Source organism: Ascidiella aspersa, chromosome 8 (genome assembly GCF_963924565.1).
Source record: "Ascidiella aspersa chromosome 8, kaAscAspe10.2, whole genome shotgun sequence".
Taxonomy (NCBI): domain Eukaryota; kingdom Metazoa; phylum Chordata; class Ascidiacea; order Phlebobranchia; family Ascidiidae; genus Ascidiella; species Ascidiella aspersa.
Genome location: NC_139454.1, coordinates 9,355,950 through 9,383,902, shown reverse-complemented (window position 1 = coordinate 9,383,902; position 27,953 = coordinate 9,355,950). Strand labels below are relative to the sequence as shown.

The 27,953-nt window shown below is 37.2% G+C and overlaps 1 protein-coding gene across 1 annotated transcript; it reads left to right on the top strand.

The window, feature by feature from the left end:
* The first annotated feature begins 21 nt into the window (after positions 1 to 21).
* On the top strand, positions 22 to 27,953 carry LOC146135978 (vinculin-like). Its single transcript, XM_083395123.1, has 25 exons — positions 22 to 150; positions 1,797 to 1,904; positions 2,824 to 2,894; positions 3,042 to 3,192; positions 4,652 to 4,760; positions 5,044 to 5,166; positions 6,593 to 6,710; positions 7,604 to 7,743; positions 9,358 to 9,505; positions 11,141 to 11,294; positions 12,361 to 12,557; positions 14,197 to 14,332; positions 14,877 to 15,086; positions 16,505 to 16,665; positions 17,555 to 17,714; positions 18,275 to 18,350; positions 19,025 to 19,186; positions 19,717 to 19,802; positions 20,386 to 20,494; positions 20,694 to 20,788; positions 21,483 to 21,656; positions 24,637 to 24,737; positions 25,632 to 25,734; positions 26,359 to 26,532; positions 26,881 to 27,953. The coding sequence occupies exons 1-25, from the start codon at positions 94 to 96 to the stop codon at positions 26,953 to 26,955; spliced, it is 3,198 nt and encodes a 1,065-aa protein (XP_083251249.1). The 5' UTR covers positions 22 to 93; the 3' UTR covers positions 26,956 to 27,953.

Below are 27,953 nucleotides of genomic sequence, written 5' to 3'. Positions count from 1 at the left end.
AATACAGAGTCTTATTTTTTTAGAATTTTTGAAATTCCAACCGATTCATACCATATATTTTTGTAATTTTGATCTGAAAAACAAATCAAAAAGATGCCGGTGTTTCATACCAAGACGATTCAAGAAATTTTGGAGCCTGTTGCAAACCAGGTATATACTGTATACTTGACCAATTTTTTTGATTTTAAAAATAAACAAAAGCCAACTTTAATAATGTTGTCATTAAGTGGGGTTAAAGTTATAGCCACCTGCTTCTGTAATATATTAAACTTTATATGGTTGTAACATCTGAAAGTATTCCTTGTATATATTTTAAGGGCAAAATGAAGCTTAGCTATATAATGAATTGTAAAGCCAAAAAAAGGCTTACTAAGGCAAGCCTTCGTCAGGGACTGACACACCGAAACGTTGGTTGAAGAATTATATGCCAGAAGAACATATTTTAAATATTGTATATATATCATATTCAGTAAATGTGACACTAATCAAGATAATGTCGATCTACTCGTATTTTCACCTTTTCTTCTTTGCAATTCATTTTTAGGCCACATTACAGATCCATGCATAGTGTTTCTGAACTAAGCTATATTTATATATATTTATCTGATTTTTTTCTAATTGATGAGATTTTTTAAAGTTTTAACTTATGATTAAACAGACGCCAATAAAGGTTATAAATAAATTAAAATCATATTTCAACCATTTTTTGTGTGAGTAGAGTGGCTATTTGTCTATACCGTGTATACAGCTGCATTTGCATTTGTTGCTTAAACAACGACCTTTCTAATCTTAGAATCCTGGTTGCCTCAAGTTATATACTGACATTACTGAAGATCATTTTTTTCCAACCTTTTGTGTACTAGTGCCCCCTTAGGCTTTATTATATCATTATTAACCTCCCATCTTGCTTTACAGTACGGTATTATATATACATTTGCCTGTAGTACCCAATGGATAGTTGACTTTTAATCTTTGTATAACTTTATACTGTCTGGACTTCTATATCGATGAGCTGTCCGTCATGTTTAGGTTGTCTAACATACATTCACTATAGGCATTTACGTTAGCATATGTAAAAATTAAACTTAATTAATGCTGTAGGTGCAGAACTTAAATAAAATAAGGAATATAAGTAACAGGATATATGAATTACACACAATAATAATTTTGTTAAGGTTTTAACACACTGGTGCTTGACTGCTTGATGCATACCAAAACATAACACTGCACCACTTCTTGCGGAAAATTCAACTTGACAATGCAATTAAGTTTTGTTGTTTGTTAGCTCAACATAAAAGATTATATACTTTCTAATAAACATACAATATTTTTTAAGGTTATGCTATTACCCGAAAAAAATTAACTTTCTGCACCAAGACCCAAATAAACAAAACATTTTGCCGTTTATAAAACAGTGAAACGCAACAACTTCACATAAGAAATCCAATTACATCAAAAGTTAGCAATGGGCAGGAAACTACTACAAGTTTACAGCACATAAGTTGCCATTTAAGCGTAAATGTTACATATTACAGTGTTGTTTGTTACTATTTTTGTGTGAACTGTATTTGTTTTGCGGAAACTAGTTCAAGTAACGTCCCCTTATTTACATTCAGCGCCCCCCTCCCACAAATGAGAATAACGCAAATGCCCCCTTGTAACTCACCAACGCCCACAAGGGGGCGGTACCGCCCATGTCAGAAACCTCTGCTATAAATATCTCAAGGCTTCTAAGGTCTTTATAACTTGGTGATTCAGCTAGTTTAAATTCTATAAGCTATATATCTGCCTTTCAGGTTTCCCAATTGGTTATCATGCATGAAGAAGGAGAAGACGGGGCGGCAATCAACTCTTTGCTCCAACCCATAACTGTGGTGAAAGGAGCTGTAACCAATCTAGCCAAAGTATGGTTTGAAATTGTTTAAACGACCCAAAATGTCTGGATTGTTTTTGTTTTATAAATCAATAGACCAATGCTTTTTAACCCTTAAAAGAACTGTTCGCACATTCGTTTGCTTGTTTGTCATCCGCATTAACCTTTTTTTCATCCGCACAAGTGCGTACCAACCCAATGGCTGAAAATCACTGCGCTGGACTATCGTAAATTGTGAAAGAGCCCTGAAAATGGCTTCCAAAATGAAATGTTGTTGTAATCATTAAAATTGAGATATTTTGGTTAACTCACCTTTTTTATGCCATAGAACACTTATGCTATTAAATTATTTTGCAAAACACCAAAAATAATATTAAAATTAACAACAACGAAAAGAGTTTATAATGTTTAATTTAAGTTTTTTTAGTGTGATAAGGTGTATAAAATGTGTTTATTCATATCAAATACTGATTAATGAAATAAACAAAAATCAGATATCTGTATCAATCCAAAAAAAATACTGGCGGATCTCTTAACTAATGCTACTATGTTAAATGACATTATTACTTTGTAATACACTGTTAAATTTACATGTGGTACATCAGCGTTCTATGAGTCGCCTTTTGAGTTATTTATTTAAGATTTATTTCAGAAAGAAGACACAACAGTGTTTTGTGTTTTGTAGGTATACGCTGAAAACCTCTATGTAATGTATGTTTTAATTATTTCTCTGTATATTTACAACCTTTAACAAATATAGTTTGTTGATCACAAATAGTGCATTTGGCTTATATAATGTATGTGCTTACATTCCCCTGGTTTATTAACTAACAAGTGCCTCTTGTTTTTTTATTAATTTTAAACCTTCTGCATTTTTTTTATGCTTTTTACTGTGAGATTTCGAAAAAAACGCTAATGTCTCTGTTTAAAACATTTTTAACTGTTTTCAGGTTGGCCGACTACAAACTGAGTCTACCAAAGATGAAGTTCTAAAGATTGACACTCCACCTGCCATAGAAAAGTTAGTAACACAAAAAAACTGTAGACTAAATTTTTGCTTATTTTCTTTTTATTTAAAAAAAAAATCATGACAAATTAAACTGAAATGTTTTGAGTTTTAAACTTTTTTACTTAAATCGTGGCGTGTTTAAGAGAAATTAATTTGCAGGGTTGAGAAGTCTGCTGACTTGCTTATGACGGCAGCAAACAACCTTGGAGGGGACCCCCATTCAAAAATAGGACGTGAAAATCTGATTGCTGGGGCCCGGGGAATTCTACAAGGAACTTCAGACCTGCTTCTTGTCTTCGATGAAGCTGAGGTATAAGCGTACCCAAGTTTGCATTAGCAAATTAATAAAATAGCTCTGGAAAGAATGCTGTAATCTAAATGTCTTTTGTTTGTACAATGTATATACATGGAAAACCCAATTTTGTTAGGTAGTTGTGATAAAGTTCAAGTTTTCATTCCTACCATTTGTTATAATTAATTGAATGATAACCATATCCCATTAGTGTAGTGCACTTTTTCTGTTCGTAGAAAATAAGTAACAATTTATTTCCAAAGCCAAATATGCTCTGATCCAATTTTGTTTTCCTATTGTAGCATTCTATGTATGCATTTCTTAAATCAACGCAATAAGGAAGCAATTCTCAAATAGTTGTTTGTTTATACAACTGTAACAATGCTTTAAATTACTTGTTTAACTAAACAATTTTCTCTCAATATGTTTTGAATTTATTGGTATAAACGAATACAGTTATCATATATGATATTTGTAAAGCACCTATTTTTTGATTTGTTGTCTTTTTTATTTTTTATATTAATATCTATTGTTTTTTGTTTTGTTGTGGTAACCCTTAACTAATGGTTTGTTTTAATTTGCATTCTTAGCTTTAGAAATCTTCAATGTGAAAGTTTTTAATTATTAAAAAAGATTTATTTTATGTAAAATATTAGATCTTTTAATTTCTGGAAATATCGTTATCCCGTTTTGAATGAATTTTTAAATTGCCCTAAAAGCATTACATAATACCTAAAACATTGGTAATGCTTCAGTGCCACTAATCCACAGCATAACAACAATATGTAAGTTGCCAGCATGTCACAAACAGGAAGTCATGTATAGGTTGATTTAAAGTAGGCAGCACAGTGTAAACATGCCAATCCTCTATTCAGATTTACCTTAATTTGAAAAGGCCTTCTTCCAGTCAATGAAGAATGATTTTTTATAATACAGGCCGAGAAAAGCCAAGATTTTTTTACTTATGATAAATCGCATGCGCGGTTATTAACTAAATCATAAAACCTCGTTTTTTTAGTTACACAAAATTTCAATTTTTTGAAACATTACACAATAACATGTGTATATGTATTACCACAAAACAACAATATATTTAGTTATACTGCCCCAATTTGCCCTTACTTAAAGTTTGGAGTAATTTCGAACCTTTTTAACTCATGGCACCCAGCCGGATACTTATTAAGATTTATGATCACAGGCCGGATATAAACTTTTGTCGAACTTTAGAACTTGATTATCGTTAAACGATGGAAATGCAAATAATTATGTAATAAAAACTCTAGTGAGCTTTACTAAATTGTCGTGATGTTATTGGTTTATGACAAGCGCTTTATCTCTGTTTCCGCTTATACGTTTAAGGATTGCCATTTGCGGTAGAAACCTGTAGAATTTTCAATAGTAAATACCAGGCACTGACATAGCACAAGACTACCATTCTAATAAAGGCAAGTCACAACGTTTTGCAATTTTTTCGCAGGTCCGACGCATTTGCCACGTGTGCCAGAACGTCCGCGACTACCTGAAGGTCTGCGAAGTGGTGCAAGGAAGGGAGGACCTTGTTACCTACATAAAGAGCCTTTCCCCAGGTTTGTAAACTGAGTCATAGCTTGGCGTTGTAAACACAGGATGCGTGTGCAATGCTATTCATTCTTTAACAGGCTTCGAATGTCCTTGATTTGATTCGCGTATTGAAAAGTGTTTGAATTGTCTTTGTTTTTTTATGTGCAGCTTGAGGTGTATTTTCAAAAAGTGCCATAGTAAACAAATGTTTAAAATTTTAAACTGATTTTGTTGAGAATCGGATGTACTGATCCGATCCGATATTATTTGACAACCCTAATTCGTATTCTAACTTTAATTTCTTTGCAGGAATGACCAACATGTCCAAGATGGTCATTCTACGGGCCAAAGACTTAACTAACAAGACGCATGCCAACAAGCTAAACCTGGAAATCGACGGACTGAAAATCCAACTTGCAAACCTTATTTCAAGTATGCATTTTTTGATGGCGTTGATCTTACTTAATACTACTAATATTTGTTTTTGATTTTTAAATTAGATCAGAATTACCGTTATAGCTGTCCAGTTTTACTCTATGGGCAAATTAAAAATGAAACGATTGGCAAATATTTGTACGCCAAGATTGACACTTTTCCGGGTAGTGTTTTGTAATTTACCTGTATGGCTGAGCACACTTGTCCTGACTAAAAATAATGAGCATTTTCAAAATAGGAAATTACGTTGAAACGAAAATTTAAATGCACTAACAAGCATTCAAGAGACTAATCAAATGAGGGAATCAATGATGCAATTAAGGCAGGCTACAAAAAAACAACCAAACTCACGATGTCAGCCAAAACAAAGCTTCACAACTTTATTTCGTGTAATCAGGTCCTACATAACCCAAAATAAATTTCACCTGTTTATTAGTGATGTCCGATAGCGATACTCGATATTTTTGACAAAAATTACCACAATCCGATCCTATGCTAACATGAGGTTACTAACAAGGGCAAACAAGCAAATTAAATAAAATTAAATCCTGCAATGGTTGTGTTCTTTAGTTTTCAGGCCAAAACTTGCTTTAAGGGTTAAATAGTTAACAACGGTTGCATCCTATTATGTTTGTTGATAAGTTTCCATGGTAGAAATTACTGTGTTTTAGTTTGCAAATCATGCCTTAAATGCCCGTATCAATTTGATATCGCATCGGCACTAATAGCACACTTGTACTACCTTTTGGAATCGGGTATTGGCTCCGATCTGGTATTATCGGATAACCCAATGCCTAGTACATGGTGAGCCAAAAAAACCTACCACATTTCGAACTAGGAAAAAAGACAAAATTTGTAAGCAATCGTAACATTTATTGTCTCATCTCAAAGTCAAAAGGTTTCCATTTGATGTATTTATATTTTAAAGATTACATCCTCTAGATGGCGCCCCGGGATATAATACTTTGTTGCAGGCAATTTCTGAAGTTTTGGAATACTCGGCAGTCGGCGAGTCATTTCTTGCGGTATTTCTTTCCACTGTTTGAAGAATAGACGCTTTTATTGGGGATATGTTAAGGCTGAGGTCTCCAAAACTCGGCCAACAACTATTGAAGTACTAAAAGCGTCTATTCTTGAATCAGTGAAAGAAATGACTTGCCGAGTATTTTAAAACCAGAAATCGCGAGCAACAAAGTATTACATCTCAAAGGCGCCATCTAGAGGGTGCAATCTTTAAAACATAAATACATCAAATGGTAACCTTTTGACTTTAAGATGAGACAATAAATGTTTTGATTGCTTATACATTTTGTCTCTTTTTCCTAGTTTGAAGTGTGGTAGGATTTTCTGGTGCACCCTGTACTTCGCCCGAACCTCGTGTTTGCTGCCAGTAACATTATAAAGTTATATTGGTGTGCTCCAGGTATGAAGGCGTATGTGGCCATGGTTAAGGACGAAAGTGTCAGCGGTCAGGAAGCAGCAGCAGCCAACAGACAGTTCTACGCACAGAATATCGCCACCGAAATCACCGAGATCATAAGGTTTGCCGCCCAGCTTTTAAATGCTTTTAAAGCCAAATCACTACGACCGAAACTACGAATAAAAGTAAAAAAAAAATTGAAATTAAAATTGAAAGTAAGACGAATTTCGTTATCTTGATTTGTTCAAAATGGAAAAAGTAAAATACAAAAAAAGGGTGAACTGTACTATTTATAGCTAGTTGAGATAGGCATGCTCGTTCAGGTGGATTAAATCTCACTCTCTCCTTAAGCCTTGACTATTTACTAAAATAATTAACGGAAAACACCCTTGTTGTGAGGGTAAAATTTGCCAAAAAATTTGCCAGTTTAAGTTCTTAAATACTAATTAAATATTATTGATTAGTTGGTTAATTAATAAATTGGTGTAACACTAAAAAGGGCCACGAAAGCACTGCTGTTTACTCATTGTATCTTGGTTTTAGTCGTTTTTTCACGTGGCATCTTCAAAAGCCTTAATTTGGCCACCCAATGTATGTAACTTCTTGACCGGGTAAATATTGGTTTTTCGTTTCAGTTCTTCAAAAAAACTTAAAATATTATTGTAGATATAGTTTTTCTTTTCCCGAAGCACAGTCCAACATTTTAAATCCGGACAAAAAGTTACAAGTTGTGATGTTTTGTTCCGGTTTATATAAGCCAGTATACGTATACTAACGTTAAGCCCTGATGATGATATTAGTTTCAGTTCTTTGAAAAAAATTAAAATAATATTGTATATTTGTTTCCCGAAGCACAGTCCAACATTTTAATTCCGGGCACCAAGTTGCAAGTTGTGTTGTTTTGTTCCGGCTAAGTAGCCAGTGTGCGTATACTAATGTTAAATACTTAGACAGACGTTTCCAAACAACAAAACTAATTTAACAGCAAAAATTATACGGTATTTTTTTTTTCAGGTTACTTCAGCTAGTTTCCACCGACCAGGAGTTCGACTTCGACCGCGAAAGCACCTTAGGCGTGAAACAAATCAAGGCCAACCTCGCCAAGAATATGAGCGCCGCAAAGAACTGGCTCAACGACTCAAACGCCCAGGCTGGTGAGTTAGATATTTAATATACGCAAAGAACTTTTACAGGTAAGTTAAATATACGTACGATAACAGAAAGGACGACTGGGGGCGTGTTTCACAGCACGACGGTTTAAGTCGGTTCGTCCAAAACTGGGCGCGCGCCTCCCGAATGGTATAGGTCGCCAGCATAGGCGCCGAAATTTTAAAATTCCAGGGCGTTATTTTCTCGACAGTGCAAAATTGCTTAACAATAGACGTATATCAATAATTTGACTAAACGTATCAAAAATTTGAAAAAAATTCCGTTAAACATCACAAACTTAGTTTGGAGATTTTATGGCATCGTGTCTTTTTTCAGGTAAGTTTTAAACACTTTTGGTTAAATAAGACTGTGCTACAGAAATTAATTTGCAAATTTATTGATAATTTGGTGAAATTTCAGGGCGTTTTAACTGCCTGCGAGAAATTCAGGGTGTTTAAAAACGCTCTGCACACCCACGGCTCGGTGCCTATGGTCGCTAGTATATAGAACCGCATACATTTCTGCACAAATTGTTTAGCGTAGGGTGCGGTAAAAAATAGACCGGTTGTGTTGTTAACAAGTCAAATATAAGTACCTAAGTCAAGTCCCGGTCCGAGTCGTCAGTTGGCCAAGTTAAGTCCCACTCCAGTCATAAAAAGTCCTCATTTCGTTAAATTTAGGAGTTATTGAGACGATTTTAGATCTTATTTTGTCGTGGATATTACTCCGTATTTGGCTTTATTATGTCGTTAGTTTTTATGCTATTGTAAGGTATTATACCCATTTCAAGGTCTTATTGTGTATTATCATCTTAAGGTGTTATCGTATGTTCCCATCTAAAGGTCTTATCGTGTGTTCCCATCTAAAGGTCTTATTGTGTGTTCCCACATAAAGGTTTTATTGTATGTTCCCATATCAAGGTCTTTTTGCGTGTTTCCATTTAAAGGTCTTAATGTGTGTTCCCATCTCAAGGTCTTATTGTGTGTTACCACCTAAAGGTCTTATTGTCTGTTATTATTTAAAGGTCCTATTGTGTGTTATTATCTAAAGGTCTTATTGTGTGTTCCCACCTAAAGGTCGTATTGTGTGTTCCTACCTAAAGTCTTATTGTGTGTTCGCACCTAAAGGTCTTATTTTGTGTTCCCATCTAAAGGTCTTATTGTGTGCCCCCACCTTAAGGTCTTATTGTGTGTTCCCAGCTAAGGGTCTTATTGTGTGTTCCCATCTAAAGGTCTTATTGTGCGCCCCCACCTTAAGGTCTTATTGTGTGTTCCTACCTAAAGGTCTTATTTTGTGTTCCCATCTAAAGGTCTTATTGTGTGCCCCCACCTTAAGGTCTTATTGTGTGTTCCCAGCTAAGGGTCTTATTGTGTGTTCCCATCTAAAGGTCTTATTGTGTGCCCCCACCTTAAGGTCTTATTGTGTGTTCCTACCTAAAGGTCTTATTGTGTGTTCGCACCTAAAGGTCTTATTTTGTGTGCCCCCACCTTAAGGTCTTATTGTGTGTTCCCACCTTAAGGTCTTATTGTGTGTTCCCAGCTAAGGGTCTTATTGTGTGATCCCATTTAAAGGTCTTTTTGTGTGTTCCAATCTTTACCCTATAACGCATTTTTTCGCAGGATCTCCGGACGAGATTGCTTTGCGCGAGATTCTAGACACAGCCCGTGACATCGGCAACAGGAGCGGTGACGCTTTAGGCAAGAAAATAGCTCAGAAATGCAACAAGATCGGCAAGATGGCCGACCAGCTGGCCGAGCTAAGGAGACAGTGAGTTGGTTTAGATAATTTAATATATTTGCACTTTTTGTAAAAGAAAAGCAAAAAAAAACATTTTTTAATAATGCAGCACACACTTTACAAAGCAAGGCATTTTTAGAAATTGTATCAAAACTTATTTTTTTTGTATTAAATGTCGACTTTTTGAAAACCATTAATCGTGTTCCAGTCTTTACTAGGATTGAAGTTGTTGAAAAGAATGAATATTTAGTCGATTTTTTTACATGCGTTGGCGTACGATTTTAAATAAATAATAAAGTTCATTAGTGTCGAAAAAAAATTAGGGTTGAAAGCAGTGTTCCCTCGAAGAAAATTTTCTACTGCGCAAATATTTTTTGTAGTGCGCAAGAATATTTTATGCTTGCGTTGGCAGGGGCCCGCGACAGATCAATGTTTTTTTGTTTTGTGGCGTGGCGAAAAATTTTAAAGATGACGTCACGAAACGTCACGTCATAAAACAAATATTTTCAATAAACTTGCATGTGCAACTGCAAATGAAAAAATATCCGAATATTTGGGTTAAATTAACAAAACGTTTCCAAAATAGGATGCGTGATGCCTTTAGCGCACTGATCAAAAATTACGTCCTAAAACTGCTTTTCGGTTTCATGATCCCGAATTATTGTCAAACACTTCACTGCTGTGTTCGGCACTGTTCTAAACTCATTTTTTTCTTTAAGCTTGATTTTCCTGAGTAGACATTTAATTCTACGTGATAAAAACACATTTTATTTCTACGAGATGAACAAATATACACAGCAAGGATGATGAAAACCGATCAGACAAAGTAATTTATTACGTCACAATCGTCAATGCGGATTTGATTTGTTTACTTGCTTTTGGCTACAAACATCAAAGAAAAAATGCCCAAAAAGTGAAGATATTTTAGTTTTAATTACAGAATGATGGAAGTGCGCAAAGGCAAAATTTACTGCGCAATTTGTCTGGTGTGGCTGCGCAATTGCGCAGTTGCGCACCTTAGAACAGGGTTTCCCCAACTTTTTTGGACAACGGACCACTATTTGTAAATCTGTTTTTTCGCTGACCGCAATACAATTAAAGTTAAGTTACTGAACTTAACAACTAATCCAATGGCAGTGTAATTACCTACACAATTGAACTATCCTATAACTTCACTTCGTATCTCGTCTCACAACAAACTTTTTACTCACTGACTTCGCGCAACAAGAAAGATTTACGATACTGGATAGCAAAAGCTTTCGAAATCATTAAGTTGTGAATAACTTCGGCAATTATAGAAAGGGTACGTACTGTACAACGTATATGTGTGACTTTAATTTCTTGTCATATCGCCACGGACCACCTGTGCAGTCGTCGCGGACGCGGACCACAGTTTGGGAAACCCTGCCTTAGTGGGAACACTAGTTGAAAGTGATTTATTTTAAGCCAACCTTGTAAACAAACGATTTTTGTTAGGGCGGCATAAAAAAATTGAGATGACGTCACAATGTGACTTTGAAAGCGTGACGTCAGAGGCTTTATGCTAGAAACGCAGTTTAGATAGGCAAAAAAGCAGTTTTGGGGAGGGGAGGTGGCATGGCCTAGTGCCCCCCTGGATCAGCCCCTGGTAACAAGTGCCCTAAAAGGCGTTTTATCTTGTCGCAGGGGCAAAGGAAACAGTGCGGAGGCAAAACGCATTGCGGCCGATATTCAATCGGAACTGGACAGTTTACTACGCGACGTGGATCAGGCTCTCAACAACATTACAACGCTGGACGAGGCTTGCGAAACCATTGCTAGCAAAACACCAGCTGCCAAGGTTTGGGCTCTGTCCTTTATAATATACTTAAATCGATCGAAACCGTTGTGGGCTCCCGATCGCCCCATACCCTCTGACTACAGTTTCAGGCGTTATTGTGGCCTTTAAGGCCTTATTCCGAAGAATTTATGACTTATTCCGACAGATTTATGTCTTTTATTCAGACGATTAAGTTCTTATTCTGTCGTGGGTATTGCTGCGTATTTGGCTTTGTTTTGTCGTTGGTGTTATATTATGGTATTGATTTTGTTCGCTTTAAGTATTGTTGCTTTGTTCCCCAATATGGTTTACAATCAATATTTTCCCTTGGATTTTCCCCGAAAACGTTAAGTTGCGAATTTAACAAGGATTGGATGCCCAAGAACTTTTTCACCCAAATCGGCAAGAAAGCAGTATGCTTGCTGTGCAACGAAAGCGTTGCCGTGTTTAAAGAGCACAGTATTAGCCGCCATTATTCGACAAATCACGTACGCTATGGCAGTACAATTAATGTATCGATTAGGAATCCGGCCCGCCAAGCACTTTATTTTCCCATATCAGGCCCGCCGACTGGAGAAGTTGCCCGTCCCTGATATATGGGGTTAAAAAGTGTTTTTTTTTTATATCTGGCCCCGAGTATTTGAAAGCGCTACTTAAACCAGGGCTGCGGAGTCGGTTAAAAATAACCCAAGTCCGAGTCTCGGAGTTGACTCCGTACAAATGTGCGATTTCGTCGAGTCCCGAGTCCGGCCCTGACTCTACACCCTGTATTTCACCAATTTACGTAACTAAAATAACGTGGATATTCAGCAATCCACTTCTAGGGGTGTCGTGTAATTCATTCACTCACAATACATGGTTGAAAAATATTCCACCATATGCTATTCCACCTTTACAATTTCCAGTTGGCGGCCATATCAGCTTTGAAATTTGGTACTGCGCATGTCGGACTTGAGACTCGGGTAGTTTTACGTGGCATTACTCGAGTCCCGAGTCCCGAGTCCCGAGTCCCGAGTCCCGAGTCCCGAGTTGGACTCCGCAGCCGTGACTTTAACAAAGAATATAAAAAAAGCTACCTCTCTGCCAGGAATGGTTGGCCGACGTCAAGGCCAAACCTGGGCCCGGAACCGGTTCCGAAGCCCTCCGGGACATCACCGGCGCCACCAGGCAGGCGGCCAGGGTCCTGGGACAGCGGCCCCACACTGCAACGGTGGCCCGAGACCTTCTGCAGCTTTGCGATGAAATTGATCAAATGGTCGGCGACCTTGACCAGTACAGATTACAGTAAGGGACTCGTTTTATTTATTTTTCCATAGTCTATACCAGTGTTTGTCAGTCATTGATGACTAGCGCAGTGGTTCTCAACCTTTTTTCTATCGTGACCCTTTTTTACGTTTCAAAAAAATTCTGTGGCCCAATAATTTTTTATGAAAGAAAAAACTTTAAAGTAGGTTTAGAACAAAACACAGCAGAACACATTTCAAAATAGATTATTTATTCAACCGTACATTAGTGAGATACTTGCGGCCAAGCAATAAATTTACATTTTATTTAATTCCTTCCCAAGTGACACAAATGAAACTAAATCTAGCTTTTTTAAATTGGTCTGTGGCCCACCTTAAATGTTCTTATGGCCCATCAGTCAGTCATGGCCCACTGGTTAAGAACCGCTGGACTAGCGGCACTCCTCAGAAATAATAAATAGATTGCGCACCCCTACAAGATTTTTCTTTCGTGGGTAATTTACTAGAATGTCACTAAATAAACGGAACTGGAACAACACACATTAACTCTACACAATGTAGGAAGTTATAATTGGATTTATTCCACTCTAACCTTTGAAAAAAAGTTGGAAGAGTTGAGCAAAAAACAGATTCTTAAAGATTCTCAAATATCTCTTGCACCATTGGCACCCTTGAGCATTGGAAATGGCACCCGGCTGAGAACCACTGGTAAACGATACGATGTTCCGAAAAAATGAATTATGAATAAATTTCTAAAAAAAAACAATTTTCAAATTATTTTTGAATGCCACTGCGCTAGAAACCGTCAAAGTTTTGCAACCTGCAACTTGCAACTTGTAAACCGATATACTAGTCGATCTATATTAGGGATGTCCAGTAATATCGTATGGGAGCCGATACCCGATTCCAATTGTTAGTATCGGTACTTGTCCGATACCACACCAAATTACTTTTATTTTTACACAGATGATGGCATGAGGTGGTGCCGAAACGTCGGTAACAGCAAAATGTCCATTTTATCGAATATAGCTTTAATATTTTTTTATTGAAACACCACATTAATATTGCAACTTAAGCCCTGATTTAAGATCTAACGAAGCGAATTCTACCTTAAAAGATAAATTTATTAAAATGTAGTAGGTTAACAACTAGAAGTATCTAAACATCTAAACATTAAAGTAAAACCCGGCCAAATAACCTAAAAAATGTGACTTTGAATCTTTCAATTCCATCAGTATTCTTTTTCCAGCCAAGTAATGACGTCGTTTAATATCGGATCGAATCGCGACAAACTGTGTCCAAAATATCGGGTTTCGCGCTCGGAATAAAATGCCGAGTATTGGACATCCATGGTCCTGATTGTATCTATCTGGAGTCATTTTTTTCAAAAAATTTTAAACGGCATAACTAGACTGTTTAAAATAGAGGTTGTAACGTCATGCTGGAGTAAACCGCTTTTGTTGACAGGTTCGGGTTCGGTTAAGGGTCAGGTTTTTTTAAATATTCGGTTCAGTTCCGGTTTGGCTCCTTACAGTCTTACATAAAACGGTTCTGGTTCGTTTACAGTTCGGGAAAATTTGGACCAAAACCGGTTCATTAAGTTCCGGTTTGGTTCCGGTTCGACTCCCTGTTGAAACTGTTGCTTCCGAAACGAAAGAAAATCTTGTTTTTTTGCGCAGAGATAAGGGCGCCACACCGGAGGCAAGAATGCTGGCCAAGCAGCTTACGGAGAAACTTGGCCAAGTCAACACCAAGGTCTTCAAGGCTGTAGCTCGCGACAACACCCCGCAGACCCTTGAAGCCAAGATGAACGATGTAAGCTTGTGTTCCCTGTTTTTTTTTCTTGAAAACAAAACAACGTGGTTGAAGACTTTTTTATGTCCTGAAGAGATAAAACTTGGTTGACGAATGTTTTTGTGCGCGGAAAAAAAACTTTTTTGTTACGAAAAAAAAAAAATACTCTTCTATTTGAAAAACACGAAAGAGTTTTTAACCTAATAAAATTTTAACCTAAGTAGAATTTTATGACCTTGGGTATAGTTTCTTTGCTAAAACATTACACATCCGCTATTTTTTCCTGTGCTAATAATACAAAAAAATATAATTACGAAAACAAAAAGTAACGAACAGCGAAAATTGTAGTGATTTAGTCCGAGTTGAACTAGGGGATGTCCGGTTAAAAAAAACTAATTTTCTGTGCTCAAAAAACTAAATAGTAACGGATTTCCGGTTAAAAAAAATCCACTAAAAAAAATTTCGCTGGCGAAAAAACCTGCTCTAAAAAATGTTTTTTGGCCAGAAAAATGTTTTCTTGTCGAAAAAACAATCTGCTTTACTTAAAAAAACACTTTGTTTACAGGCGCTGAAATGGCTTGACGACCTGAAAGTCCCGGACGACGGCGCCGGCGCCCTGGCCGCGCACGGGGTCATCAGTGACGCACGGAAGCTGGCCCGCGAGGCCGTGGACCCGCGCCAAAAGGCCCTGCTACTGGCCAAGGCGGCCGAATGCGAAGGAATGCTCCACGAGCTAGAGGAATTGGTCCAGCAGGGAAAAGGGGATTCCCCACAGGTGCTTGAAAAGTTTGCTGTGTACCCAGTGAAAACTAATGGATCCGATCCGATATTAAAATCTTTATCAGTGTACATGAATTTATTAATAATGTTTATAATAAGTAAACAAATTTGTGTTTTTATATACTTTCTATTTTAATTTATTGCTTTTTTGGTTTCTAATGTCATATTTCAATAGTTTCTCCAAATTAATTTTCCTTTAAAATTTTTGTATCATTTTACTAAATCTAGTGGATCCGATTCGATACTGAAGTCTCTGTCAGTGTACAGGAATTTATTATTAACACAAAGACTTACACAAGTGGATTAATATCTTATTTTGAAAAGAATGCAAAACAATGTTCTTAAAACATAAACGGCATTCGTGTAAGTTAAACATCATCGCCAAACACTTACAGGTAACTCACAATATAAGCTCTTACCGCGACAAGGTAGCAACACCAACAGCCGACAACTACAATGTCAAGGCACCATGTGCTCAATGAACTTTGGCCGTTTGACCGCAAGTAAAAGAATGCTTATACAATACAAATGGGTCATTAGACACTTAACATCAAACTGCGCTTTAGCCAGCCCACTGTTAATCTTAACATCCAGGGTTGCCATCAGTCTTGTAAACAAGTCATTTTAAAAACACTTCTAATCAAAGTCCCAGTCAAGCCACTGGACAAACGCTGAACTAACCACTACAGTAGTGCTTTACATGCCGTTAATGACGCTCAAGAGTCCGTGAAATTGGATTTTTTTAGGTTTCTAAGTTTTGCTCTTTCGGGAAGATTCTTGACACAATTGTATGTGTACACTGCTTAATTAATCAAAAATAATTGAAAAACTGTTTCTCCAAATTGGGCACCGTTCGATATGTGTGTTTCAGTTTTCCCTTATTGTGAAATTTGCGGTAAACCGCTTACCGAAGTTAAAGATGTGCTTGAATATAGTCGTCTCATAGGCGCCGAACGTTGGTGTGCAGCGCTTTTTTTGGACGCCCTAGATTTCTGACAGGGCGTAAAACCGCTCTGAAATTTGACCAAGTTATCAATAAATGTTCAAAATCAATTACTGTAGCACAGTTTTAGTAAAAAAAGTGATTAAAACTTTTCCTGAATAATATTATAGAACGAGGCCGTAAAAACTCCCAAACTGTGTTTTTAAATTATATAAAATGCAAGCCCATATTGAAGGAAACATTTTTAGCCTAACTGCGCCATAAGAAACTTTTAAAATAGGAAATAGTTTGTTTCAGTGATAGAGCTATTTAAGAGCTATTTAATAAGCCATTTAGCACTGGTTAGAAAATAACGTCCTGGAATTTAGAAAGATTGGTGCCTATGATTCGTCTTACATAGAGTGGGAGACTGGGAGTTAAACCCGTAAAGGTCGGGAACCAATGCTAATACAACCTTCGTTCTGTGGCAGGCTCGCGCACTTGCGCAAAAGCTAAAGGCCAACCTGGCAGAGCTTAAGGACATGATGAAGGACGCGCTGGTCAGTCAGGTGGCCGACGAGTTTTCCGACACCACAACTGTTCTCAAGCAATTCGCTGCCGCCGCCTCGGCCGCCAAAAACGTCCCGAACAGGTGAGTGAAACAGTTGCTACTTGAAGGTATAGTTGGTTTATGAAGTTACACTACACATAGAATCTAAGTTAGTTAACAAAAGACTGATATTGATAAATATTGTGCGTGTTATTTTGTAATCACCGTTATTATTATTGTGTTAATTATTACCGTTTACCGTTTTGTTATATTGCAATCTGTTATTTTTGCTGAACTTACATTATTTACCGTTTTTATATTGAAATAGTTTTGAGGTCCCCTGGTACTTATATTTTCTGCAAATGGTCCTACCATTGAATACGGTTGCCCATATATTGAATAAAAATGCTCTAAAATATCGAATAAATACCCGATACCAAGGTGTAGTATCGGCACTCGTCCTATATTAGGCTGGCAACGGGTCGTTCCTTTTTAATGGTTTAAGGAGTAACGAATTTCCAAAATAAACAGCATAAAATCGTTTCCAGAAATTTGTTAAAGCTCAAAAACTCTAAAATAAAAATGCACAGAGCTGGACCATCTAAAAAAGTGCATAAAAATCCAAATATTATACCAAGTATAACCGAGTGTTGCTCATACAACAGTTTTATTAAAAAAACAATCGACGTTTCGACGTTCTATACAAGACGCCTTCGTCAGGATAATGGCATCTAATGTAAGACATAGCAACACTCGGTTATACAATATGCCAGGCAGCAATAGCTTATTTCATTATACCAAGTTCTTCGTTTTCAGAGAATGTTAATTCCTGCTCGAATGTAAACTGAATTTTAGGCTTTCATCATAAATCTGTTTGAATCGGCGAAGCTAGGCTAAAAAAATACTTCACAGTTGCCCAAACAAGTGTGCGAATGTTTCAGAGCCTTCTGAGTAAGTGTGAAAACCAAATAGCGTTCTTGGCTCTTCACAGACAGGAAAACTTCGACGACAAAGCGCTAAAGCTGAACCGACAAGCCACACGGATCGCCGACCTCGCCACGCAAGCCGTTGCAGCCAGTAGCCTCTGCTCACAGGACAAGATCGACAATGTCCGACATGCTGCTAAGAAGATAAAGGGACTCACGCCCCAGGTAATAAACAGAACGCCTGGGTCCGGGAAAATAAGTAATTCCTGACACACACAGTGTTTTCAAGGTGGAGTTTGTTTTTAAGAATTCTACTTGCTATGCTCGAAATTTATTTTTAAATTACTTTTTTTAAGATTTTGTTTGGGTTTGAGGCTACTCTTTAAAGATCTACTTGTCTTTTTAAAACTTGAAGTTTTTAAACTAATTTGTTTGGAAGCTTTTTTTCTCGTTTAAAGTTTGGTATCAATTTATTCTCTTTTAAAAGTGATGTTTTTCGTTGTTTTTTCAAAAGTTTTATTTTTCGTTTACCTGTGTGATTTTTCTGGTAAATGATTGCTTTGGTATATAGGGTGTTCCAGATAAATGCACCAGTTCAAAAAGGTTTTCATTCTTTTTGTAATTATTTTACTTATACTTGTTTTATTTCCATTTCTGGACTCCTCAAAATCTCGATGTTCTGAAAAACCTCAAAACAATAAACTATTCAACCTACTAATATTGCCATTTATTTTATAAACTACATTAAGAAGCTTGCGCTTAACCGGATGATGCTTTTTTTGCAGGTCATAAATGCTGGCAAGATCGTATTCGAAAACCCAGAAAATAAGGAGGCTCAAGAACACTTCAAAACCCTTCGAGGTGACCTTTGTAGCAATATTTTGAATCAATCAGCCGATTTATGCTTCCCAATATGAACGCCTTATTGCCCTGGACACTGGTATTTCACTGGTTCACTGAAAACTCTAATTTAAATATTTGTTTAAATACATTTGTATGTTTTTTTAATACATATTTAGTTTTCTTGGGAAAATTGGGGCCAATAATCTACTTCCCAATGTGAAAGCCTTAATATTGCCCTGGTCATATAGTACCCGCTCACTGAAAACCCTAAGTTAAATCTTGGTTTCTAAATCTTTCGTTAAATACATGTGTATTTTTCATTTATAGATTTTATAATATATGTGAATTTTTCTTCCGAAAATTGGTGTCAATTATCATGTTGCGAAAAATTATTAAAGCACATACGGAAGACCAAAGGGAAGTGCGCAGTTCGAAATTCGTCGCGTAATATCTCCGGAAGTAAACAAGATATCGATCAGAAATTTTACACATTACTCAAAGCAACCTATCTTAGCCAGCAATCAGACTTTTTTTACAAAAAAAAATTGAAATATTAATATTCATATTTTACAAGAAGTTAGCATTTTGAACGTTTGGAATAATTCTTTATTCATTTTCAGTGAAAAAAAGGTGTACAGCTAATTTATTCACATGAATCGTTTTTTTTTTAATTTTTTTCCTCCTTTTGTCAGATGAGTGGTTGGAGAAAGTGGATGAGCTGACCGAGCAGGTGGACAACTCGATGGACATCGACAAGTTCGTGAAAGCGTCCGAGGAGGGCATCCGTCGTGAGCATGAGACGTGCGTGAACGCCATGAGAACCGAACAGCCAATGGCGGCGCTCAATTCGGCCGGTGAGAATCACGAAATGCCTGAAACCGTTTGTTCTTAACCCTTTTCGTGACGTGACGTCTGCGAATACCCTAATGTTTTTAAATTAATCTATTTGATTATTTTTGGTGAATGTCCTTATTTAAAAAGTTTGTGCTAGTTACCCCTATAAAAACTTTTGTGTTAATTACTCCTATTCAGAACTGTTTGGGTAATTACTCGTTACTCCCATTCAAAAATGTTGTACTAATTACCCTGATTCATATTTTATGTATTCATTACACCTATTTTGAAAGGTTTGTGTTGATTACCCCTATTTCAATTTTTTGTGTTAATTACCCCTATTCAAAAATATTTTGGTAATTATTTAAATGTTATTTTGCTAATTCCAATATTCAAAATTTTATTTTGCATTGGATCGGCACCGATATACCACTCTGAACGAGTGCCAACACTAACACTTTGTTTTGTTGTATCGTCCTTGATCCGATATTATCGGTCACCCCTTATGAATACTAGTTTTTAAACGCCTTTTTTCTTTCCTGTGTTTCAGGCAACATCGCGCGTAGGGCTCACCGCGTTTTAATGGCCGGAAAACGAGAAATCGAAAACACGGATGACGACCAGTACGTCAAGCAGGTAAGCAGTCACCTCATTTCTTAGCGCGCTTGTACGTCAGGTCAGCAAGGTGTCGAGTATGGGTTGCGTGTTTTCCGGTTGAACTACCCAGTTCTTAACGTCAAGGGCTTAGCGTTAAAATGGAGCTAATAACCGAAATGGGCACAAAAATGAGAAATATGTCAAAATTGTACTAAAATACGTGCTATATCCCATTATTTAATTTGCTCTGCAAATGACTGCTCGGAATGGAACGCGTTCGCAGATTTTGTATGTTAAGCATTTCTCTTGAATGCAAAATACATATCTTGAATTCGAAATGTTTTGCCAATGGCTTACGAGTGGGCTCGACCTGCTATTTGTTGGAAATGACTTAATTTGAACTTAAGTTATTTTACAAATGCTTTCACTGGGATTTAAATTCATTTTCAAATACAACGTTTCTTGCATATATACCGAAAAAGATCTATAAACAATTGTCCCGGCTTAAAATCTCTGAAAACCTAAAACCTGGTTAACGATTGGACTCCTTAAATTTTTCCCTTCGCACAAAAAAAGCCGGGTTAAGGAGGCGAGATTACGCTAGATTTTTATAAATTCGCAGGTGGACTGCAACTTGAAAGAACTCAGTTCCACCATCAACCCTCTGGTTCAAGCTACAAGACAATACGCCACCGACCACAAGAACCAAGCCGCTCAGAACAACGTCATCGGTAAGATTAAAATAAAAAAACGTCATCGGTAAGGTTTTCAACTTTTACAAACCTTACATTGATGGGTTAATGGCAGATTTGCTTCTTTAAAGATCGTCTATTTGGTGGGTTGATTATTGAATAGGAACTGCGTTTGTTAGAGTCTTTTTGTGGGGATATCGACCAACTTGGTTATGACCCTTGACCTTGTTCTCCTCAGAGAAAGACGAGAAGTTGATCGACGCTGTGACGTCACTTCGAACGACGCTGTGCGCGAAAAAGATCGAAGAAGAAGCGAGAAACGTTCAGATCCAAGTTCGTGATTTTCCATTTTGAACCTTATCTGACGCATTTACACCTCTTAAAAAAAAATTAGGGGTTTGTCAAACACTTTTAAGTAACTCACAATGCTAACTCCTACCTTGACAAGCTAGTTGCACCATCTGCCTTAATGACAATTACAATGTCAAGGCACCATGTGCTCTGTGACCTTTGACCGTTTGACTACAAGTTACAGCAGGGTCCAGGAACCTTTTCAGCTAAGGGGGCCATAAAAGCCAACTTTTTTTCTTGTGTTTAAATGAAAGCCGTATTGCATTTTTTAACATCTATAGTAAGTTGGCAAAAATAATATGGGCCGTTAAAAAGACAACATATAGTAAGCGCGAAAAAATACTCTGGTCAAGTTTGCAAAACTTTGATTACGGAACGTCATGGTACGAACAGGGCGTATTATATGCAAAAGGATTTCATCAAGTCGACTAACAGTCACGAAAAGACCAACAGGGCTCGACCGAAACTCGGAAGATTTTGCTCTTATACAAGATTACGTTATCAAAAAGCCATATGGCGTCCTCAAAAGAGCCATAAATGACTCGCGAGTCATAGGTTCCCGGTCCCTGAGTTACATATTGCTTACACAATTAAATAAGTCATAAAGCACTTTACACCAAAATGCGAAAGGTTAACAACACCCACCTATAACTTAAACCTCGAATCCCCCTCGCAGGAACCCCCACCCCCACTGCCACCCCTGCCCGTCGACACCCAGGAGGCCCCACCTGCGCGGCCCCCGCTCCCTGAGGAAGAAGAGTTCCCGGAGGACGAGGGGGATTCCCAGAACCCCCTGATGATGCAGGCTGCCAGGGAGCTTCATGAGGAAGCTAAGAAGTGGGAGAGCAAGGTCGGTTTGAGAAATCGTTTGATATTGTTTTTTTTTTGTTCGCTTTATCGAGATAAGGTATATTAAAGTTGTAAAAAAGTGGCAACCCCCTGGAACTATTAGGTTGCGTCCAAAAACCCCAAGAAATAAATCTGAGCACATTAGGTTTATTATTAGCCGTGCTACGTACTTGGTATATACTGTAATCTAGCTCTGCTGAAAAAGGAAGTAGTAGTGCATTTTTGGTTATTGTAGTTATGGGAGTTTTTTCTCTTTTACTTTCTCGGGATAAGGTATGTACTGTAATCTAGCTCTGCTGAAAAAGGAAGTAGTAGTGCATTTTTGGTTATTGTAGTTATGGGAGTTTTTCTTTATTTTATCGAGATAAGGTACATACTGTTATATAGCTCTGCGGAAGTAGTAAAGTAGTACTGACTTGTTGGTTATCGTAGTTATGAGAGTTTTTTTTTATTTGCTATCATGGTACTGTACATACTGTATGATTTATCTCTGCTGAAGTGCTACTGATTGAACATGTTACAGCGAGCAACGGAGCTTGTTATTTCAATACTGGGCGAAATTTGGCCAAATTTAGCAACAACTTTAGCATTAAACTTGAAAGTAGGAGAGCAATTTGGGTTTAAGATATTTTTTTAGTTCTCTTTATCGCGAGAGTTTTCTTTTTAATAGATATCGACCAATGTCACTTTTTTGACCGATACCTATACTCGATATTTTAAAATTTTGTCCACCAATACCGATTTTTTATATACCTGGGAAACGTTCAAAACTTGAATTAATTTCAAATAAAATTCACAAACGTTTTAGTTTATATACCTTTATTAATTATTTAACTATTATTTTGCATATTAACTTGTCGTGATGCTAATACCCACAATTTTTGATCAAAAAAGGAGTAAGTCGTTTGTTGTACAGGAAAAATAATATCATATTTTAAATATCGGCCAAAGCCTGCATTTACCGATACCCATATATCGGTAAAAGCTAAATATCGGCCGATATTACTGGTAAACCGATATATCGGTCTAACTCTATTTTTTAACTTTCCTCCGCTTTATTAAGATTGTTTCACGTTTAGGTGGGTTAAAAAAAGATTTGTGCAAATATGGCGATTTTTTGTTCTGCTAGCCAGCTCGTCGAGAAACATTTTCCAGTTCCTTAAAAATGTCACAAAATCGCACCACAAAGTAGTTTATCATTATTTCAGTAAACTGGAAATTTGTTTACGTCGATATTCAACACTTGTAAGTTCCGTCAAGTGAGCGGCCCACAATAGGTGCAGTGCTAATATTGGTTTGAAGTAAAATAAGGTAAACTTTACTTTATTCAACCTAAAACGCTGAAAATAATTTAGGCTGTCAAATTTTAAAATACTGCATTTTCGGTTTTTGTTTGAGATTTTCGTTTTTGTTCTATTTACTGGGTGAATTTTTGCCGAAAAGCCATCTGAAAGTGAGATTTGGAAATGCAAGGTTTGTTGTTGCTGTAATGTGTACACTGTACATAGCTGTTAACGCCTACCTAGGCTAAACGTTGTACATACTTGTACTTCACCTTTTAATTTGAAACCATCCTGTATCGTATGGAAAATGGTTTTATCATTAGACATTTCACCGTCGTATCACGCCACAACTTTTTTAATATTTTATATACGTGTATTTGTTGATTTTACGTCTAACATCCTGGTCACACGAGCTTTCATATGTTCTCGCTACTGTATCATTTTCTGTCCACCCCAAGTCAAATGGCTCTAACCAGGTTGGAAAGGAAAGTTTGTGCTCTTAAGGCTGGTTTACACTAGACTTTTTTGGCAGAATCACGTCAGCCTTCTGGCGACAAGCATTATCGGCCCAATTTTTGGGGTTGGGCCACATTCTTAAGGTTAAATGCTGTGTTTGTCTAACGAATGTACAAACTTTTCCATGTTTAGGCGATAAACAAGGGAATAATCAAGCAATGTTCATCTGAGTATTAAAATATTTGACCAATTAACAAGGAAAAAAATAACAGTCCCCTACGAATTTAAGTAGTTTTTAAAGTATAGTAATTACTTTCTGTTTTTATCACTGCATTTTTTGGTTGTTACAACGCTCTTCACACTTTAATATATTTTTGTAAAGTTTTTTTTAACTAATTTATTGGTTTTCTTACTGAAGTCGCCAGCATTCTGCCATTTACACTAGGTAGGTTTACGACTGACATCAGGCGCTAACATCATCTATTTCACACACAATGGGTTGCCAGAGTTATTGGTAAATTTCATCGCTCCTAACCTTAGGCGCCAAAGTTCAAATATTTTAAGGTGGCGACGCTTACCGTTAGCACCAATCTATTTCACACACAATGGGTTGCCAGAGTTATTGGCAAATTTCATCGCTCCCAACCTTAGGCGCCAAAGTTCAAATATTTTAAGGTGGCGACGCTTACCGTTAGCACCAATCTTAAGAGTGTTCATGCAACGGAATGCAATCATTTTCCTGCTGTACAACCACGATTAATGTTTTTATAATGGGATATGCTTTTTGTCGTTGAACGGGTTATGTTTGTGTATAGCAAAAATTTTCTATTTGAATGTTAAAGACTGGTATCTGTACCATCTTCAATTACGTCTTATCAGTCATTCAAATATTTGTACACCTGTTTTTTTACAGCTGTCGTAGTACGTTGATTTGCTGAGTTTGAACGACCGCTTTTATTATTACAAACAAAAAACAAACCCAAAATGTTTTGTAGTGTTTGTGTACAAAAATATTATTTAAAAACAATCTTTCTTAAACCATTACCAAACTTCAACTGAAGCAGGTTTTTCGTGTTGTTTACAAATTAAAAACAAAGAAATCGCCCAAACAGATTGTTGAAAAATAATGGTTACTTATCAGCAACAAAAAATTGTTGCATTTCTAAAAGAATCGCAATCACTGATTACTCAAAAATCTGTCAATACGCAAAATCAACTTGTCCATCCATCCATCCATTACAGGGAAATGACATCATCTCAGCTGCGAAGCGGATGGCTGTGCTCATGGCAAAGATGTCGAGGCTTGTGAAGGGAGAAGGCGGCAAAAAGAGCGACCTTATAAGGTAACATAGTTGACGCTTTTATTTTGCCAAGGCCCTGGCAGTTCAAGGTCATTGCTGAGTTCCTATTCTCCTTGGTCACAAACCAGAGCTTCAATGTGTATGCCTATTTGAGAACATCGGCACCGGTATCATTCTATTGTAGTTGTGAATAGTGATACTTCCGCTTTGCATAGGGAAGGGATGGCAAACCTTTTTATAGGGTGGGTCAGAAACAAGCCCCTATAACCGTTTAAAAATGCACAACTAGTTAATATATCTAAGATAAAACCTTTTCTGGTAAAATCAGCATCAACTCATCAGCTAAGTCTGAAACTGTCAACCTATTTATTTCTAACTTTGATACGCAGTATAACACACCGCTTCGTGTGACGTCAAAAATTCCTGAATCTTAAAACACGCTGTGACGTTCGGTCTATCCACGTGGTAAGAAAACGGAAGTATAAAGCTTTTAACCCAACCAGCCTAAATCAAATTCGTTATTGAGTAATTTGAAAAGTACAACGCAACAATGAGGCTGATGTAATAAAAACGAATGAAAAACATATTGGTTTGCCACAAAAAGTTCGCGCTTCCTAGTCAGCAAGCATAACTTAAACGCCGTTATAATTATGTAATGTAAATAAAAATCGTGTATTGCGGAATTATTATATCGTTCAATGACAGACAACCCTGCTAGGTCATATATATGTGTTGTCCTTATCGTTTGCGAGAGCCTATTTGCAAGTTGTTAGGGCAAAATTACACAACGCATTGTTTCAATGATAATACAGAAGCGCTATATAGGTTTCCCAAGTATTTTTACGCTCTGTTTCATTTTTGTACTAAATAGAAAAACGCCCCGGAATTTGGGAAGTTCAGTGCCTATGGTTTCAACCGTTTCTTTTTTACCCTCAGCTGCGCCAAGGAGATCGCCAAAGCGTCGAACGAGGTGACACGCCTTGCCCGCGAGGTGGCGGAAAAGTGCACCGACAAGCGGATTCGCACAGACATGATGAAGGTGACAGGGCCGTTACATCTGAATCACAACAAATGGCAAATAATTTAAAAGTATTTGCTGACGACACTACATTATTTCTATCGGGTAGTGATCAGGATTTTACCGAAGTCTTTCGGATATGCGGAGACTATGTCGAAATGTCAGGCTGCAAAATAAACATGTCCAATCAAATGCGTTTTTCATTGAATCAAATCGTGAAACAGTCACAAACCCCTTAAACAAAGTGGTCTTCTATGGCTATCAGGCACCATCTAATACTTAGAGGTTGAAATTCCCACTAGCCTGAGTAACGACGCCGATCTTCCTTTTCAACATGACGTTTAAAATGCATGAAGAGTTATTCGGAACTTTCGAAATGATACCTACTTCTGTACGGGCTTTGATATTCCTATTCCGTCTTACTACAACCTCAAATCCCTATAGGCGTTGATATTCCCACTAGCTTGAGTAACGAGGCCGATCTTTCTTTTCAACTCGATGTTGAAAATGAATAAAGAGTTATTCGAAACGTTCAAAATGAAACCTACTTCTGTATGGCCTTTGATAATATATTCTTATTATCGTCCTACTACAACCTCAAACCATTATGCTTCAAACTGAATTCTCTTGTCGTTTTTTTGCCAGACGTGCGACCGCATTCCCACGATCGGTACCCAGCTGCGCATTCTCTCAACGGTCAAGGCCGCGTCTCTGGGCGACTTCAGCGAAATGAGCAAGGAAGAAGAAGCGGCCGCTGAACAGGCGACAGAAATGCTCGTGCACAACGCGCAGAACCTCATGATGAGCGTTAAGGACACGGTCGGTTTGTTTGTTGTTTTTTTGGGCAAATTGATACAGGAATTTCAGCCATGGTTTGCGATGTAACGTAACTGTTTTTCCGTTGTAAGGTAAATTTATCGAAAAACTGGTTAACAACTGGTCGTGACTTAACATCTCTGCACCAAATCTGATTGAGGCCTACTAACCTGGAAAAAATACCTTTTGCAAACCTATAATTTTATAGATTTTGCTTGTTCGGGCATAGTAATGACGTCATTTGTTATCGGATCGCGATACTTTTAGCCCAAGACATCGGGTATCGGTATCCTAATAGAACTTCTAGTTTTGGACAGTCTTATATAATCGGTTTTCTTGTTTTGTCCGCAGGTGAAATATGCGGAAGCGGCGTCGATCCGTATACGCACGGATACGGGACTCCGCATGCGTTGGGTCCGCAAGTGATTCCTCAAAGTTGCTTCCTCGCCCCTCCAAAGCAAAGGGGCAAACATTTTTCTATATTATACTCACCAATCATGTTTCAGCTCGATGTATTCCAATCGCCGTCTTTGTTTAGCCGCTTCACTTTTTATACATCGACAATCCGTACGGCGCGTTGCAAAAAGTTTAAGCGAAATTTGAAAACGATGACATGTGAATGCGACAACCGATTGCCTTTATGCTTTAAAACGCAATTTGTTTTTTACTGAATTTGGCTTTAATAGGTTTGCTGGAATTTCCCGCCAAACAGGCTTGGTAGAATTTTACGATTAATTAGCAGTTATTCTATTCCTTAAAAAGAAACACCATTCAGTTTTTATATTGCAATGCTAGCTTACACTTTTTCCGCAATTTTTTGTCGCTGGCGTAAGTTAACCTATAGATGTTAAACATTTTTTTTTTTATTTGCAACTAACCTTCCCAAGTGTTCCATACGCTTGCCGCTATGTCCGAGACCAAATGTATAAACAACCTTTTTTTCTCGCGTTAGTTTTTCGATGACACCAATCAAATCATCCAGTATTATTTACTATTTTTAAAATTCACATCATGTTCAATTCTCCGAGGTACCAAGATCACGAGAAAAATAGCTTTATAATTGATTTTTTTAATCCAGGCTTGGCCGTGATTTGTAACTTTTGCACAATATTTTTTTTTAACGTTTGACTAGGTAAGAAGCCGCCTATAGTACATTGACAGAAAATGTTAGCACTTAAAATTGCTTCCCTACTTTATTAACGCTCCATCAAAACCACAAATATGTGAAAAGCTCAACCAAGACCAACATTATTTGTTGTATTTTTCGAATTGACCTACTTAAGAGAAAAACTTCGACATATAGAGCAACGTCGTGTCTGCTAGCATGAAAATGAACAAAAATAGCTTAATTGTAAAAACTTGTATTTGGATTTCTTTCGCTTCTGTAATTGCTATTCACCCGCCTTGTCAATATAATCAATTAA